This window comes from Notothenia rossii, assembly GCF_949606895.1.
Source record: "Notothenia rossii genome assembly, contig: scaffold_325, whole genome shotgun sequence".
Classification (NCBI taxonomy): Eukaryota; Metazoa; Chordata; class Actinopteri; order Perciformes; family Nototheniidae; genus Notothenia; species Notothenia rossii.
Genome location: NW_027640145.1, coordinates 25,676 through 41,673, shown reverse-complemented (window position 1 = coordinate 41,673; position 15,998 = coordinate 25,676). Strand labels below are relative to the sequence as shown.

General features: G+C 43.1%; 1 protein-coding gene across 2 annotated transcripts in view; it reads left to right on the top strand.

The window, feature by feature from the left end:
- Positions 1 to 1,359: 1,359 nt before the first annotated feature.
- Positions 1,360 to 15,998, top strand: part of LOC307027040 (NLR family CARD domain-containing protein 3-like) — a 36,105-nt gene continuing 21,466 nt past the window's right edge. The window contains exons 1-5 of one of the 2 annotated variants that reach the window (XM_079695224.1): positions 1,360 to 1,574; positions 4,135 to 4,370; positions 4,565 to 6,365; positions 9,236 to 9,448; positions 13,883 to 14,053. In XM_079695224.1, coding sequence (XP_079551350.1) covers positions 1,453 to 1,574; positions 4,135 to 4,370; positions 4,565 to 6,365; positions 9,236 to 9,448; positions 13,883 to 14,053 — 2,543 coding nt within the window. In that variant the 5' untranslated portion in view covers positions 1,360 to 1,452. Of the gene's footprint in view, positions 1,575 to 4,134; positions 4,371 to 4,561; positions 6,366 to 9,235; positions 9,449 to 13,882; positions 14,054 to 15,998 lie in introns of both variants that reach the window. The other variant, XM_079695223.1, reaches the window with a different exon arrangement.

Below are 15,998 nucleotides of genomic sequence, written 5' to 3'. Positions count from 1 at the left end.
AATGCTGAGCAACAGACTATTGTTCTTCAAATCTTTATTCTTCAACTTATTTCAACCAATGTTTGCCGTTTAACTCCTTCAGCATACTTTCAGCTACAGAAACCATTCAAATATTAAAATGTTCAGCTCCTTCAGGACATGACTGCTATGACTGTTCTTGTTTTGGACATTTATACTTTTTATGATATTCACCTTTTTAAACTTTTATTTTTACAATGTAACCCAATGTGAGGAACCTTCAAATCCTCTTTTAGCTACACCGTGTGCAAAATGCTACTCCTTCCACATACTTTCAGCTAGAGACTTCATTCCAACTTTAAAACGCTCATTAGGCATTCAGCTATTAAACTTGCATTCAGCTTTTTGATATCTTTTACACTTTTTAAAATATTTAACTTAGTTTGGAGCTTGGTAAAGAGGCCTTCTTCAGATTTTAACATTAGTGTGCGCCGCTCATAAAGTCTAGAGAGCTTTGATCTCAAAACAGAGTGGAGGAGAACTTGAAATTCGCAGAAACATTTTTTTTTAAACCTACCATAAGTCCCAAACCCTACCCTCCTGTGACATCATTTGTTGATGAAAATGTAGGAAAACATCTCTTAGGTTGAAAAATAAAAACATTTAAGTATAGAACTTTTAAAAATGTCTGTTGAGGGCAAGGATGTGACAAAAACCTTTCACATGAAACCCTCTCCTTTCACTGATCACTGATCACATCTCCATGGAAACCTTTGATCTCTGGACTCAGACACAGGTGTTCTGATTAGGACCTCAGCTCAGACACAGACACACAGACTGGAGTTTAACACACTGGCTCAGCCTATACTATACTATCTGATGGAAACCTCATACACACTTTAACATGTTCCACATATCTTCCAGATTATTGGGGACATATGGTTGTAGTTCAAAAACACGCAGTTAAAATAGTTTGCTGCTTTTCCCAGCGTTTTTACTTTCTTTTATTTTCTTGCTACACATTCAAGTCCCCACTGTTCATGTACCCTTTAAAACAGCCACACTACCTATCACCAGGTGTGACTGTGGCTCTGTGTGACTGCATTGGTCCCTCAACTATAAGGTTGCCGGTTCCATTCCAACAGTCATCATGTTAATATCTTTATACCTTATTACAATGTATCAGCTAGTTATTGCAGGATAACACATTCTTAGTGGAGATTGATCAACTTTTTTTTTTTTTTTTTTTTATACTTAAACTATTGCAGATCTTTTAAACGAAGTTCAGCAACACATTTGCGCAGCTTACAGCATTCACAGGAAACGCCTTTTCTAATCGAACCTGTTCTTTAATGATCGCTTTAAAGAAACTTAGTTACAGTACAGTAACAAAGTTTAAACTCTAGATCCCTGGCGTCATCAGCGATAGTAAATAATCTACTTACAGACAGAAGTCAAAATGTGCTCTCTGAATGAACTAATGATGTTTAAAACATGTGTTGTTTCCACAGACAGAGAGCAGAGTCTCCAGTCCCCAGCTGTCTGTCTCTGAAGAGTGACCAGTCTAATCATCCACCTCTAGACTTCAGTAATGAACCTGGACCCTCAGACACAAAGTAAGAGTTTCTGCTGTAACCTGACCTGAAGAGGATCCAGTTTTTATATAATCTAATATATTAAACTGTTCTTTAATAATATCATGTGTGCAGTATAGTACAGAACAAAGGCAGCAGAGTTCAGCAAGCTAACGTTATTTGAGGATATTTCAATATGCATTTATAGCATCATTGTATCAGTGGCATCAAATGGTTTTAAATGCAAAGATATTGATAAATACTCACTAAACTAAATATATCGTCCAACACATGATTTACTACTTGGGCATTTTTATGATATGTATTTTAAAGATGTTTCTTAATAATAGTGATAACCTGGTGAGCTGGTTGTGTTTAGCATTAGCAGATATAACAGAGCTTTGTGTGATTACATGTAGAGTCAATGCAAAGACCCAGATCCATGCCTGGCAACACCAAGAAAGTGAAGAGGTGAAATTCATGCGTATTCATGCAGCATTTCATCTTTCATTTGTATTTGTTCCGTTCATGGTATGCACAACTTAATGTATAACAATTATTTACAAAACATGTCTCTATAAACACACCATTAGGCGCTTTCACACCAAGTACTTTACCGTACTTAGTTCATCAGAATCTTTAGTTCTGATGAACTAAAGAGCTGATCGCGTTCACACCGGAGTAAGTCCCTGAGGGAGGATTAGGCAAATGAAGCCTTGAGTTGGGGACTGGCTTCAGTAGAAGCTGCTGGGACTCCCAGCAGCTTCTACTGAAGCCTTCCGAGTAAATCGCCCGAAGCGCCTCATCGCCAGAAGCGCCTCATCCCCACCATCTTTTGTGTTGCCATAAGTTAGTCTCTCTCCGTTTGTAAGCTGGGCTAATGCTAATAATGCTAATGCGACTGTGGCGGGTGGTCGTTAAAAAGTTAAAAAGTGTTTCACGATAGTAGCAGCAGTTGCTGGTAAGATTCCTGAAGAAATTAGAGTCTGGGTCAATGTGAGAGTCGAAACAGTTATCTCTTATTTAATCAAAGAGATTTAAATCCTTAGTTTACTCCGGTCACTGTGGTCACTGGGACTGGGTGATTTGAGTTCATACACGGAGGTAAATTCATGACCGATCATATAATAGAGGGGATTAATTTTAACACACAGGACAAAATACAAAACTAAATATAACGGATTATTATCGAGTGGTTGAAGGAACTTTTGAGTCACGCTTAATGAATGAAGTGAGGGAAAATAGCGCATAGATGTAATTGCATTATTTGTCAATACTTTACCAATAGCGGGAGTAATATTCTTATCCTCAGAGTTCATTAAAATATAGAGAAGTCCTCACTGTCCTTCACAATCGATACTTTCCCTTCGTTTGTTTTGATGAATATTTTACAGTCCCTGGTCCAGGTAGCTTCGATTTCGTTCCTCTTCCTCAGGTCTCTCGCGGTTCTTGCAATATCCGTGTTCCTTTTCATGAGGTGCTCGTTAATGTAGATTCCGGTCCCTTTCAGTTTCTTGGCGTTTATCATCATACGAACTTTTGTCTTTCTGCTCACAAGTTTTATGATCACCCTTTGGCATCCACTTTCCGAAGTCTTCCCAAGTGTGTGGCAGATCTCAATCTCCTCAGACTTCAGGTACACGCCACAAACATTAAGTGCCTCGAGCACCTGTGTTTCGACCGAATCATGTCCGTCTCTGTCTGTAGAAGGCGCAGAATCTCTTTTCACTACCTGGGAATATGGTTTTACGATTTTGAATCCGGTCACGATAACATCCTCTTTCCGGGTTTGTTGTCCAAGCTCCTCGATCCTTCTCTCCAGCGTGACAATCTTCTCGTCTTTTTCCTTCATTATCCTCTCCATGCTTCCGATCGTTTCCAGCACTTTTTTAATTGTTATGCTGTCATCCTTTCGGGTCTTATTTAAGTCACTTATATCCTTGGTAATGCTGGATAAAGCGTCCTTAATTTCTAGGAGATCAGCGTTCGCTGCGTTCGCAGCATTCGCCCGTGTCGCCATCTTGACCCTGAACCCAGTGTTCCTGCTACACGGGGAAATAAAATGCCGGCTTCACAAAACTCTTTGGGAGTTTTACGGGGGGTGGTTTGAAATCCGCCCAGCCAATCAGAAATGGGAACCTTTTCTCCCATGAAAGTACCTGCTCTCTAGCAGGGACTAAAAAGGGGGTTCAAAGGTTCTCATGAACTAAGTTCTAGTTCCGGATTTTTTGGGTGTGAACGCAAAATATTAGAACTATCGGAGCTATACTGGGAAAAGTATTCCGGTGTTAAAGCGCCTATTGACCGAAAAGGAGCAGGGAGAAGAAAACAATCTTCACAGCCACACATAACAGTATCGTAGGATAATAAGAGAAACACAAAAACGTACTTACAAAAATACTTAGTTCCCACTTGACAGTTAACGGAAATAAACAAAACAACAATACCAAAATATCACATGTGCAAGGGAAAGTGCAGCACCCTCACCTGAGTCCTACTGGAGGAGAAGAGTCTTGAGTGAGACGTTGGTGACGCTCTGCCCATTGGTGAGAATCAGCTCCTCTAATGTAAAGTGCTGTAAAGGATGTGTTCCTCTCCACAGAGGGAAGAGGGAGAGTGGTGTTCCTGTGGAGCAGCAGCTGTCCAGCTGTGCTCTGTGTCAGGACGTCCTGAAGGATCCAGTCTCTACCAGCTGTGGACACTGGTTCTGCAGACAGTGCATCACCTCATACTGGGAGCAGAGACCTCCATCAGGAGACCCCTCCTGTCCCCAGTGTGGAGAAAGACCCAGAACCAGAGCTGGACTGCAGACAGCCAGTCAGAGCAGAACTGTACGAGGTAAGAGGCCGAACACACGCAGCGTTTCATTCCTCTTCCTGGTTCCTTTGTTTCTGAATAGGTATACTGCTGTAGAGCAGAGACAGTGAGCTGTTTATACAACATTTAAACTCAGTCTGTTTGTTGTTTAATTGTTATAATTAGATTCTCAGAGCATGTTCCTCCTTCTCTCCTGTTTCCTTCTCTTCCAGCAGAACGTGGTCTGCAGGAGGTTCTAGATGAACATAGGCTCAGTCTGAGGAGGAGATGTGAACGTGTGACTGAAGGAACTGATCAAAGTGAAACCCTCCTCAACAGCATCTTCACTGAGCTCTACATCACACAAGGCCTTAGTGAAGAGGTTAATACCCAACATGAGGTGAGGCAGCTGGAGACAGCTTCCAAGAAGGAGACCCTCCATGACACTCCAATCAAGTGCCAGGACATCTTTAAAGCCTCACCTGACCAACAGACTCTCATCAGAGCGGTCCTGACCAACGGAGTCGCTGGAGTTGGAAAAACCTTCTCAGTGCAGAAGTTCACTCTGGACTGGGCCGAGGGTTTGGGAAACCAAGATGTCAGTCTGGTGATCCCGCTCTCCTTCAGGGAGCTGAACCTGATCAAAGGTGAGCAGTACAGTCTTCTCAGGCTGCTCCATGTTTTCCATCCAACCTTACAGAAGCTCACAGCAGAGCAGCTGGCTGTCTGCAAAGTGCTGCTCATCTTTGACGGCCTGGATGAAAGCAGACTTTCTCTGGACTTCAGAAACAATGAGGTTGTGTCTGATGTCTCTCAGCAGTCCTCAGTCAACGTGCTACTGACAAACCTCATCAGGGGGAAGCTGCTTCCCTCGGCTCTCGTCTGGATAACTTCCAGACCTGCAGCGGCCAATCAGATCCCTCCTGAGTGTGTGGACAGGGTAACAGAAGTACGAGGCTTCACTGACGCCCAGAAGGAGGAGTACTTCAGGAGGAGATGGAGTGATGAAGACCTGTCCAGCAGAATGATCTCTCACATCAAGAGCTCCAGGAGCCTCCACATCATGTGTCTGATCCCAGTCTTCTGCTGGATCACTGCTGCAGTTCTGGACCACATGTGGACTACAGACCAGAGAGGAGAGCTGCCCCAGACCCTCACTGACATGTACTCACACTTCCTGCTGGTCCAGACCAAGAGGAAGAAGCAGAAGTATGAAGAGGGACATGAGACGAGTCCACAGCAGCTGACGGAGGCTGACAGGGAGCTTCTTCTGAAGCTGGGGAGGCTGGCGTTTGAACATCTGGAGAAAGGAGACATCATGTTCTACCAAGAAGACCTGCAGCGCTGTGGTCTTGATGTCTCCGAGGCCTTGGTGCACTCAGGAGTTTGTACACAGATCTTCAAAAGAGAGAGTGTGATCTTCCAGAAAACAGTCTACTGCTTTGTTCATCTGAGCATTCAGGAGTTTCTGGCTGCAGTCTACATGTTGCACTGTTACACCAACAGAGACACAGAGGTACTGAAGGACTTCCTGAGGAGAGACTTTAACAACAGCAGTGATCAGGATTACCCATCCCTGCCTGTCTTCCTGGAGGGAGTCATGAAGAAATCCCTCCAAAGTAAAAATGGCCACCTGGACCTGTTTGTCCGCTTTCTCCACGGCCTCTCTCTGGAGTCCAACCAGAGTCTGTTAGGAGGCCAGCTGGGTCGCTCAGACAACAGACCAGAAACCATCCAGAGAGCCATCAGCAACCTGAAGGAGATGAGCAGTGGTGAAATCTCTCCTGACAGGGCCATCAACATCTTCCACTGTCTGACAGAGATGAAGGACCACGCAGTACATCAGGAGATCACAGAGTTCCTGAAGTCAGAGAACAGATCAGAGAAGGAACTCTCTGATATCCACTGCTCTGCTCTGGCCTACATGCTGCAGATGTCAGAGGAGGTTCTGGATGAGTTGGACCTGATGAAGTACAAAACATCACGGCTGGGACAACGGAGACTGCTTCCAGCTGTGAGGAACTGCAGGAAGTTCAAGTAAGTCCAGATGTGATTCACTTTATAAACTAATGTGGATCAGGAGTTTAATTATTCAAATAAACACAATAACATTTCTGCTGTTGAAATACTGAGAGCAAAATAAAACCATCACTGTTCTTCTATTTATTTATAATAATAGTTCAACTGAAGCGTTCCTCTCTTCATATTGAGTGATGGAGGCGACATGTCAAACACATGAAGGACTCTAGAGGTTTCTCAGCATGTGATCACACCACACAGCAGGACTTACAGTTATCACAGAAACATGTTATTATTACAAATAAAAGAATGGATACATTATGAATACATTATGAATACTCAGGTACACATTCATTATAGTTCATTTCATTTTTTTATTTAATCTTTTATTTGAAGAGGGACAGTGCACATTGATGAACATTTAAAACAAATAATGCTTTAAAAACGTAAACATGCCGGATTTTAGTTTTGACCTAGTTTCCATCCGTAGTCCCTCACATACAACATATATATACACATTCACTATATTGTTCTATACTGAACCATTCCTCCCACCTTTCCTCAAAGATATGCATTTGGTTTCTAATCTAGTTGTTTCCTCCGTTACATAGATTTCATTTACTAAGTTCTTCCATTGTGAGTTTACTGAGTTATTCTCTTTCAGACAATTCCTTGTCATTAGTTTGATGATCTCTTTTCTAATGACCAGAAATAGATAGGAATCTTTTTGTATTTCCTCTGGTGTTTTCCCAATGTCAGGGTTGAGTGAAGCAGGCAGGACCCAAATGCAGAATAAACAGAAAATACCTTTATTTCAAGGCTAAATAATAACATACAGAACTCTTCCCCGTGAACACAGTCAAAGACAAACTAGGATCTAACAAAGACAGACAGAAAAACCAGAACTTAAATGCACACAAGACTAATCACACAAACAAGACACAGGTGAGGAGAGAGGAGAAAACACAGGGGCACAAGGTGAACACAATCGGGTAATCAGGCAGGAGGGAACACAGACACAGAAAGCAACAGGCAAGACGGGGGGTGAACACTTTTCAAAATAAAACAGGAAACCAAAGACAGATCAAGACAAGACAAAACACAACACAGACAGATTGTGACATTACCACCCTCTCAAGGGACGGATCCCAGACGTCCCTAAAAAGAACAACGTCCTAAACGTCCAACACGGTGGGTGGAGTGGGACCGGAGGAGGGACTCGGACGGAAATCCTGGGGCAAAGCAGAAGCCGAGAAGGGGGACTCGGTTGGACGCCCCGGGGGCAAAGCAGAAGCCGAGAAGGGGGACTCGGTTGGACGCCCCGGGGGCAAAGCAGAAGCCGAGAAGGGGGACTCGGACGGACGCCCCGGGGGCAAAGCAGAAGCCGAGAAGGGGGACTTGGGCGGAAGGCCCGGGGGCAAAGCAGAAGCCGAGAAGGGGGACTCGGTTGGACGCCCCGGGGGCAAAGCAGAAGCCGAGAAGGGGGACTCGGACGGACGCCCCGGGGGCAAAGCAGAAGCCGAGAAGGGGGACTCGGACGGACGCCCCGGGGGCAAAGCAGAAGCCGAGAAGGGGGACTCGGGCGGAAGGCCCAGGGGAATAGCAACAGAGCAGGGAAGTCGGCGGCGGGGAAACTCAGGGGGCCGAAGACAGGGGTGAAGGCCTCGTCGGGGTAAATTAGGGGGCTGGACTCGAGGGAGAAGGCAGTGGCTGGGAAAGTCAGGGTCCGGGCTCGAGGGCGAAGGCCGCGGCTGGGAAAGTCTGGGGCCGGGGTCGAGGGCGAAGGCCGCGGCTGGGAAAGTCAGGGGGCTGGGCTCGAGGGCAAAGGCATCGGCTGGGGAACTCAGGGGCCGGGCACAAGGACGGGCAAGAAGGCGGCAACGTGACAGCTCCGGAGGACGGGCAGGAAGGCAGCGCCGGGACAGCTCCGGCGGACGGGCAGGACGGAGGCGGGACAGCTCCGGAGGAAGGGCAGGAAGGCAGCGCCGGGACAGCTCCGGAGGACGGCGATGGGGCCCCTCCGGGGTCAGCTGGATCGCCGGAGCAGGAGCACAGGAATCAGGAGCACTGGGAGCTGGGGATGGCGGGATAGGAACCGGTATTGGCGGGACAGGAACTGGTGTCGGCCGGACAGGAACCGGAGCCGTCGGGACAGGTGCAGACGGAACCCACGATGGAACAGGCACAGACGGGACCTTGGACAGAACATGGGCTGGTGTCAGTGGAACCCCGGACGGGGCAAGGGCTGGTGTCGACTGGACCCCAATATATTGGACATTTCTCTTCAAACTGTTTCCCAGAAGTCTCCCAACACATTATAGGCCCAGAATATACAGGTGCATCTCAGTTTAGCAACAACCCATTTTTGTAATGATTACTTTCTAGAAGTTTCTTTATCATTAAACACACGTTTTGATCACAATGTGTTAGAGTTTAAAATCAGATCTATATCATGTCCCACCAAGAACAGAGTTCTGTCTTAATGCTGATAGACTGGGAACATCTGATGGTATCAAGTTGAACATATTGAAACTTTATTGGTTTGTTAATTGTGTTTGTGTGCGCAATAAATGTTCAGATGCTCAGAGAAGCCAAAACATCCGTCATCCATCATTCACATCCAAATATTAATTAACATTTAAATATGTACATCTCTAATATCGTCAAGTGATTCATTTAATTTCTGTTTCTTTTGGTAACAGTCAGTGACAGCAGGAGCACAGACATGTGATCAGATCACACTGACAACTCATTACACTCTATTATCATATAATATTATATATTATATTAAATGGACTAACAGCAAAGGTCTATCAGAACATGTCAAATCTTTTAATATAATGTTCCCTCTTTTTTTAACACATGTTGTAATATATGTTTTATTATAGAATGACTGGCTCTGGACCCTATGGAGTCTCAGGGCCTGACTGTGAAGTCGTGGTCTCAGCTCTGAAGTCTGACCCCTCCCATCTCAGAGATCTGGACCTGACTTACAACACTCTGGATGATTCATCAGTGAGTGAGAACCCTCTGCAGGATTCAGGAGTGGAGCTGCTGATTTCTGGACTGAAGAGTCCAAACTGCAGACTGGAGGCTCTCAGGTCAGTTCACTGACTGCAGTTCATATTGATCTGTTTGTGTTTATAATTTTATGAATTTGAACAAATACAATGTTATTATTATTTGTTCCGTTTTTGTTAATGACTGAATATTGATCAGAGTAACAAAGAGAAGGCAGGGGCGGATCGGGGGGCGGGGGCAGCTTCTCAAGCAACGAAACAAGCAGTACATTAATTAAAAGTGAATGATTTTAAATATAATTTCGTCCCGTTAAAAACGTAGCTACGGCCTTGCATTAAACTGCAGAGCGGCGTTCACACAGACCGCGGCTCACAGAGCTGCAGAGAGGGAACAAGCTGTCCCAGCACCTGGAGGTGGATCAGCTTCCCCTGGGGGCATTTCCCCTTCCACTAGTTTTGTTTTTTACTAAAGACGAGAGCTTGAAACAAAATATTAATAAAACGCTGCCGTTTGAATCGATAGCGTTTAGCAGACGGTCACTGTTTGGGACGTTACGTTACAAAATACTACGCAGGCAGCGCTAGCTGGGAGATCGATCACTTTATTTGCTAAACTATGCGGAACTATAAATTCCACGTAAACTACACATCACAGAAATGAGGCCAGATAAATTACACCAGGATACATCCTTTACCGTCAAACTGGATCTAAACACAGCTGCCTGTGTGCGTTTGATAAATACTTTCTTATGTTATATTTATGATATGCTACTTAGCTACATGGACCTAATGTGTAAAGTTATACATGCATTTGTACCAGTGCTTTTCACAAGTAGACTCTTGCAGGCCAAAGTAGCTGGAGTGATCAGTGTTGCCAACTTGGCGACTTTGTCGTTAAATTCGGCGGCTTTCCAAACCCTCCGGCTACTTATTTTTGTCAAAAGCGACTAACGACTAATCTAAAGACTTGTAATGATGTTATTAGGGACTCTTCTGGTTTTTGGAGAGTCACGTATTCCGAGGCGCGGGAAGGTATTTTGAGTGGGGGTGCTGAGGTGCTGGACTCCAGTGAACACTATTACGGGCACTATAGAGCACGCACAAGAAAACTCCCCACACGCAAACACACAGCACACCCGCGACTGTTACAATGAAGGCTCGATAATCAGCTCACGGCATATAGGCACGGGTAAAGTGCTATTTTTTACGAGTGGGGAGCTGACCTCACCTCTTCTAGGGGGGTCCGGGGGGATGCTCCCCCGGGAAGATTTTTTTTAAATATTGAAGTTAAAAGCATCAATCTGGTGCACTTTGAGAGCAACATTAAGAGATCTATGGATACATCTCTCAACACCCAGATGAAACACAACTGTAATCAGATGTTCTTTTTCTTTATGGATATTTTACAAATCACTCCCCTTTCAAACTGTATTCTTGTTTTACTGCCATATAGTATTTCATAACTGTTTTTCCTTTATTCTCTTATTTTTTTTATAACTATAATGATCATATGAAGGTGTGCCGCGGAAATAATCTTTTGAATAATTTTTGACCAAACCGTTTGAGACCCACTGAGATAACTTAGACTAAAGTTAACTATCTAAACACTCAGAGAGTCCTTTAGCTCACCTGAGCCTCTCAGTCTGAGAGGAGAGGACTCTCCTCCAGCTTGTTGTGGAACAAACAGCTCCGTATGTCCGTTAGTGCAGCTAGCTAACCAGATGCTAACAACACGGTCCCTGCTGCTGGCACCGGTCCCTCTCTCTCTCCCCCTCTCTCACACACACTAAATGCGCTATTTCCGCACACACACAGAGCCGCGAGCTTGAATGACACAAGCACACTTTTATTTTCATGCAACTCTCTGATTGGTCTGGTGTCTTGCCTCTGTTGCATTCACTGAACATGGGAAATTACAGTCCTGCCGTCCTTTCTAGTGTCTTGATGAGGTAAAGCACGTAAAGCACGGTTAATGTATTATATTATTGAGGTAGAATTGTCCGGGGCTACAGAAAAAACATTCGGGGCAGGCCAAAATATTATTTTACCAACAATGTGGAATTTATTGGCTACATATTACACATATTATGCACAGCAGGAGCAGCAATAACCGTCAAATAATAATTCAGACAGGGGAGCTCCGCACCCCCTGCCTGCCGCTAGGGGGTGCTGCAGCGCCCTCAGCACCCCCCTTCCCGCGCCCATGCACGTATTGTTCTACAGTTAACGAGCTGCCGTGAGCCCCTCAGCCCTCCCATATTACTCGCAGGCGCGCAGACTCACAGTTGCCTCCCGCAGCAGCTCAGCTGCAGTCAGAGCAGAGAGGAGACAGCCACACTCTCTCGCGTCGAGACAGCTTCAGTCACTTAATCACCTCGTCCACTGTGTGTGTGCCTCTCTGTGACAAGCTAAACATCCACGTAGGTCATCATGTCACAGTCTAAAAACTGTATTCACAAAAGTACAGAAAGGAGTGGGAATCAAACCCTGAGTTTAAAGGATGGTTGAAGCCATTTATTGGAGATGACACACGTGCATACTATAGCCTACTGCCTTTATTGTAAGGGATATTTCTACTAAAAACTACTAAAACTATTTCTACTTTTTCTAAAAGAGACATTTCTGATCTACTGTCGTCTGGATTTACTCTGGTGGTTTCAAGTTTTGATCCTTGAAGGGGGTGGAACGTTATTTTACCGCCATTACATGATATGCAAATTAGGCGATGACGTCATTTAGGGACTTCTGGCGACTTTTCGGACAGCCAATAGCTACTTTCCTTACTATGGAGTTGGCAACACTGGGAGTGATTCAACAACAACAAAAAGACATATCTGAGAAGTGATCAGGACGAACATAAAGAGGAAAAGGAAAAGAGAGTTCACTGAAGAGACCAGGAGGGTCAGAGCAGGAGGAAGCCATGAGGAGATGAAGACATTAGTGAAGAAGAAGAAATGTATGAGGAATAAAGATGAAGTGTCAGAGAGAGGGCCAGAGGCAGGGATCAGGAGGCAGATGAGACTCCAGCCAGACCACATGGTATGTTCTTATTCTCCTTGTATATTCCATCACAGCAGCACAATCTAGCGGCTCTTAGTATTGACAAACATGTATTGAAATGTGTTGCTGCACAGGTCACCTTTAGCTCTCTGAAGAGATGGGTGATGCCATTTGTGTACTTAATTATAACTAAGTACTTTTAATGTAGGCCTACTTACAGTAAGCAGAATTCTGAGTATTCTCTGAATCGGGTGCCTTTTGGGTCTTTACATCTTTGAAAAATGAAACCAAAATGTTTGATCATAACATCTGGTAGAGGACTACTTACATGTTCCCACCTCAGGCACAACATATAAATAATTACTAGGAATTTCCTTGAAAAAATGTGACAGGGTTGAAGTTTTTGCCAAAAAGTAGCCATGAGACCTTGTTTAGCTAAGATATGGCACCACATGGAAGTTAAGGACATTACACAGTTGTAATATTTTGCAAAACTATTGTTTATTTTGTAATAAATAATTATCTACTATTATTAATTCATAAAACAGAGTTGAAATGTTGAGCTTGTCAATCTTAATCTGACAATACAGAAACTGAAATATACTGTAGGTAAGAGAAGACACTGACACTTGCCTTTCTTTGCCATCTTTCTTTCAAAAGACTTCTGTGATGTAATTCCCTCTATGCAGATCACACATGGACTGATCCATTATTTTTAATAGGAGGGTAAATGGTATGGCGTGACGGGGTTGAAACAAACTGAGGGACGTGTGTCAATATTGCAATTTCATAGATAATTCAAGTATTTTTTCAGAATTTCTTTTTGATCAGTTAAAGTTGACAAGCATATGATTATTATTAGCAGCAACATTTTGGGATAATTGGCCATTTTGATTTGTTTAATATTAAATTAATACGTAATAATGCTTAGTGAGGACATGCAAATATGTCTGTCTAATACTATGACAACCCTTTTTTTTTAAAACAATATATATATATATATATATATATATATATATATATATATATATATATGTATATATATTTAGTTTTACATTGTAATGCAAAAAAAATTGTAATGCAAAACAACCATTAATTGCTTTAAAATACATTTTGTAGTTTCCTTTCATTTAAAATTGTTGAAGTAAGCTTGGGGGACTCAAAGGGCACCCAATTGTTTGTCTGAACACCTTATTTCTCTTGTGCATTAAGAACACTTGTGCTAGAACCGCCACAGAGAGAAGGTGAATGTGTGAGGGAGAGTGTGTGAGCTTCCACAGACTCACCCTGTGCTCCAGGAGTCAGTGGAGATGCTGTCAGTACTGAGGAGCTGTGAGGGAGATGAAGGAGTTGTTCAACATCTGATCAAAGTTAAAGTTCCAGATTATCAGTGGATTGTTTCTGCTTCATCTCTGACATTAAAACCCTGTTTGACTCTGAACAGATTATTAAACCTGGAGTTATTTCAAACAAGAACTTTGTTTTCTAAACTTACATCATGTTTTCTTTCTTCAGACTGAGTTGCTGCAGTTTGTCAGAGATCAGCTGTTCTGCTCTGATCTCAGCTCTGAAGTCCAACATCCATCTGAGACATCTGGACCTGAGTCAGAACGCTCTGCAGGATTCAGGAGTGGAGCTGCTGAGAGATCTTCTGGAGAGTCCAGACTGCAGACTGGAGACCCTCAGGTCAGTTCACTGACTCTCTGTTACTGCTGGAGATCTCACATGTTCACTTTGTAACTGAACCTCATTTATATTCATTAATAACTTTCATCCATAGAGTTATAAATGTCCTTATATTCATATTTCATTTTTAAGAGTAAGAAGTAAGAACTGCAGACATACATGTTGAGTGTTTCTTAAAGGAACTGTAATAGATGTTAGTTGTAAAAAGTAAATCTATGTATTTAATATTTAGTAAACGATAAAGTCTGAATAAAGGTCATCTGAAGTCACTTGAGTTTTACATGATAAAGTTTACTTTGTGAAGTAGATTTTTCTGTTCCCATTCATTTAAATCAGGGGTGGGGAACCTCCTGCCCCCGGGCCGTATACGGCCCGCGAGACAATTTGATACGGCCCTCGAAGTAATTTATAAACACACGCAAAAAAGAAAAAGATCTGAGAAATCTAGACCGCAAAAAAATTAAACAAGCAAGTGCCTGTTTTTCCTAGCCAAGGTCAGGGTCCTTGAACACAACACGAGCCTAATGTGTCATCATCACGTGGTATATGTCTCGTCTGATAGGGGTGCAGTTCTGACGGAGGGCATCAGAACGTCGCTCCGGCACTTCCAAAAATTGCAGTAGGCCTACCCATAAGGAGCCGTACACATGCCGCTGTTTTTGCGTGGCTATGTCTTTAGTTGTAAACCCAGTGCAGGGCTCTCGACTAACTTTTTTCACCATCCTCCCGGAACCGTCCCGAAATTAATGTGGACCGTCCCGAATTTAAAATATTAGTTTTTCTACATTATCATTAGTTAAAATCATTCAAAGTGACCTTTAACATAAATAAAACATCATACAAATCATTAGATGATAATTCATCAACCTTTTTATTTGAGTAAATCAGTCAATCACATGAACAAAGGCCAAATATATTTAAACAAACACACAAACGAGAAAATTACTCTAATATTGAATCAAATCAAGTCCCATCCAATTAACAAAAAAATCCAACACTCTGTCCTGAAGACAGAACCCAGAGTAACCACTAACCAGGATGACAGTCTGTAACACAGTCAGGAGACCTTAGGCTTGTTTGAGACAAGCGAGACCTGCGCAGACCTGCGCAATTTCGATCAACGTCTTGCTCGTGCGTTGCATGATGGTTAGTCATTTTGTCCGACTTGCTCTGGAGGCTCGCTCACATGAGACGTTGAAATCTCGCGGGACAAAGACGCCCGCAACCTTGAGAGCGAGGCGCGGCGAGGCGGCGCAGTTCCTCTCCTCGGGCTGCGGAGGCGAAATGCTTGATGGGAAACGATTCGCTGGTATCTGGACCTGAGCGCTCATTGGTGGTTTTTACCACGTGCTGGTGATGAAACTCTCCATTGGGCTCGGCAAAAGTTGTTGTTTGGTGTCAGTTTTGCGTCGCCACTTCCATTCACATTTTTCATCATTGTTCCACAATGTTTATCATCATGAAATGAATATCTATATATTTTATACTATACTTTCACTGCTTACCGTTTTCATACTTTATATATCTTAGCATATTCATACACACTGTTCATACTGCTCACAGGCTGCTTTGTATATCTAGTGCAGGTGTCTGCAACCTTTTTGACCAAAAGAGCCATTTTGCTCCTTTTCTCCAAAACATTTTTTTGTCTGGAGCCGCAAAATATATTTCATAGCTTGATGGCTAATAAAGTTGCATTTATTGTTATATCAGACAAAAACTACAGGTTTTTTTGCATTTATTAGGCTATTTATTACATTATATAAAACTGTTAACATCTAATAAGAAACAAAGAACTCCTATAAGGACTGCTACAGGATTTGATTTGTAGATTTGATTTGTTTTTGATCTGTATTTTTGAAAATTATGTAACTTTTTTATTTTATTTTTAGCATATTGTTTATTATATTATAACTGAGTACTTTTTTAGCATATTGTTTATTGT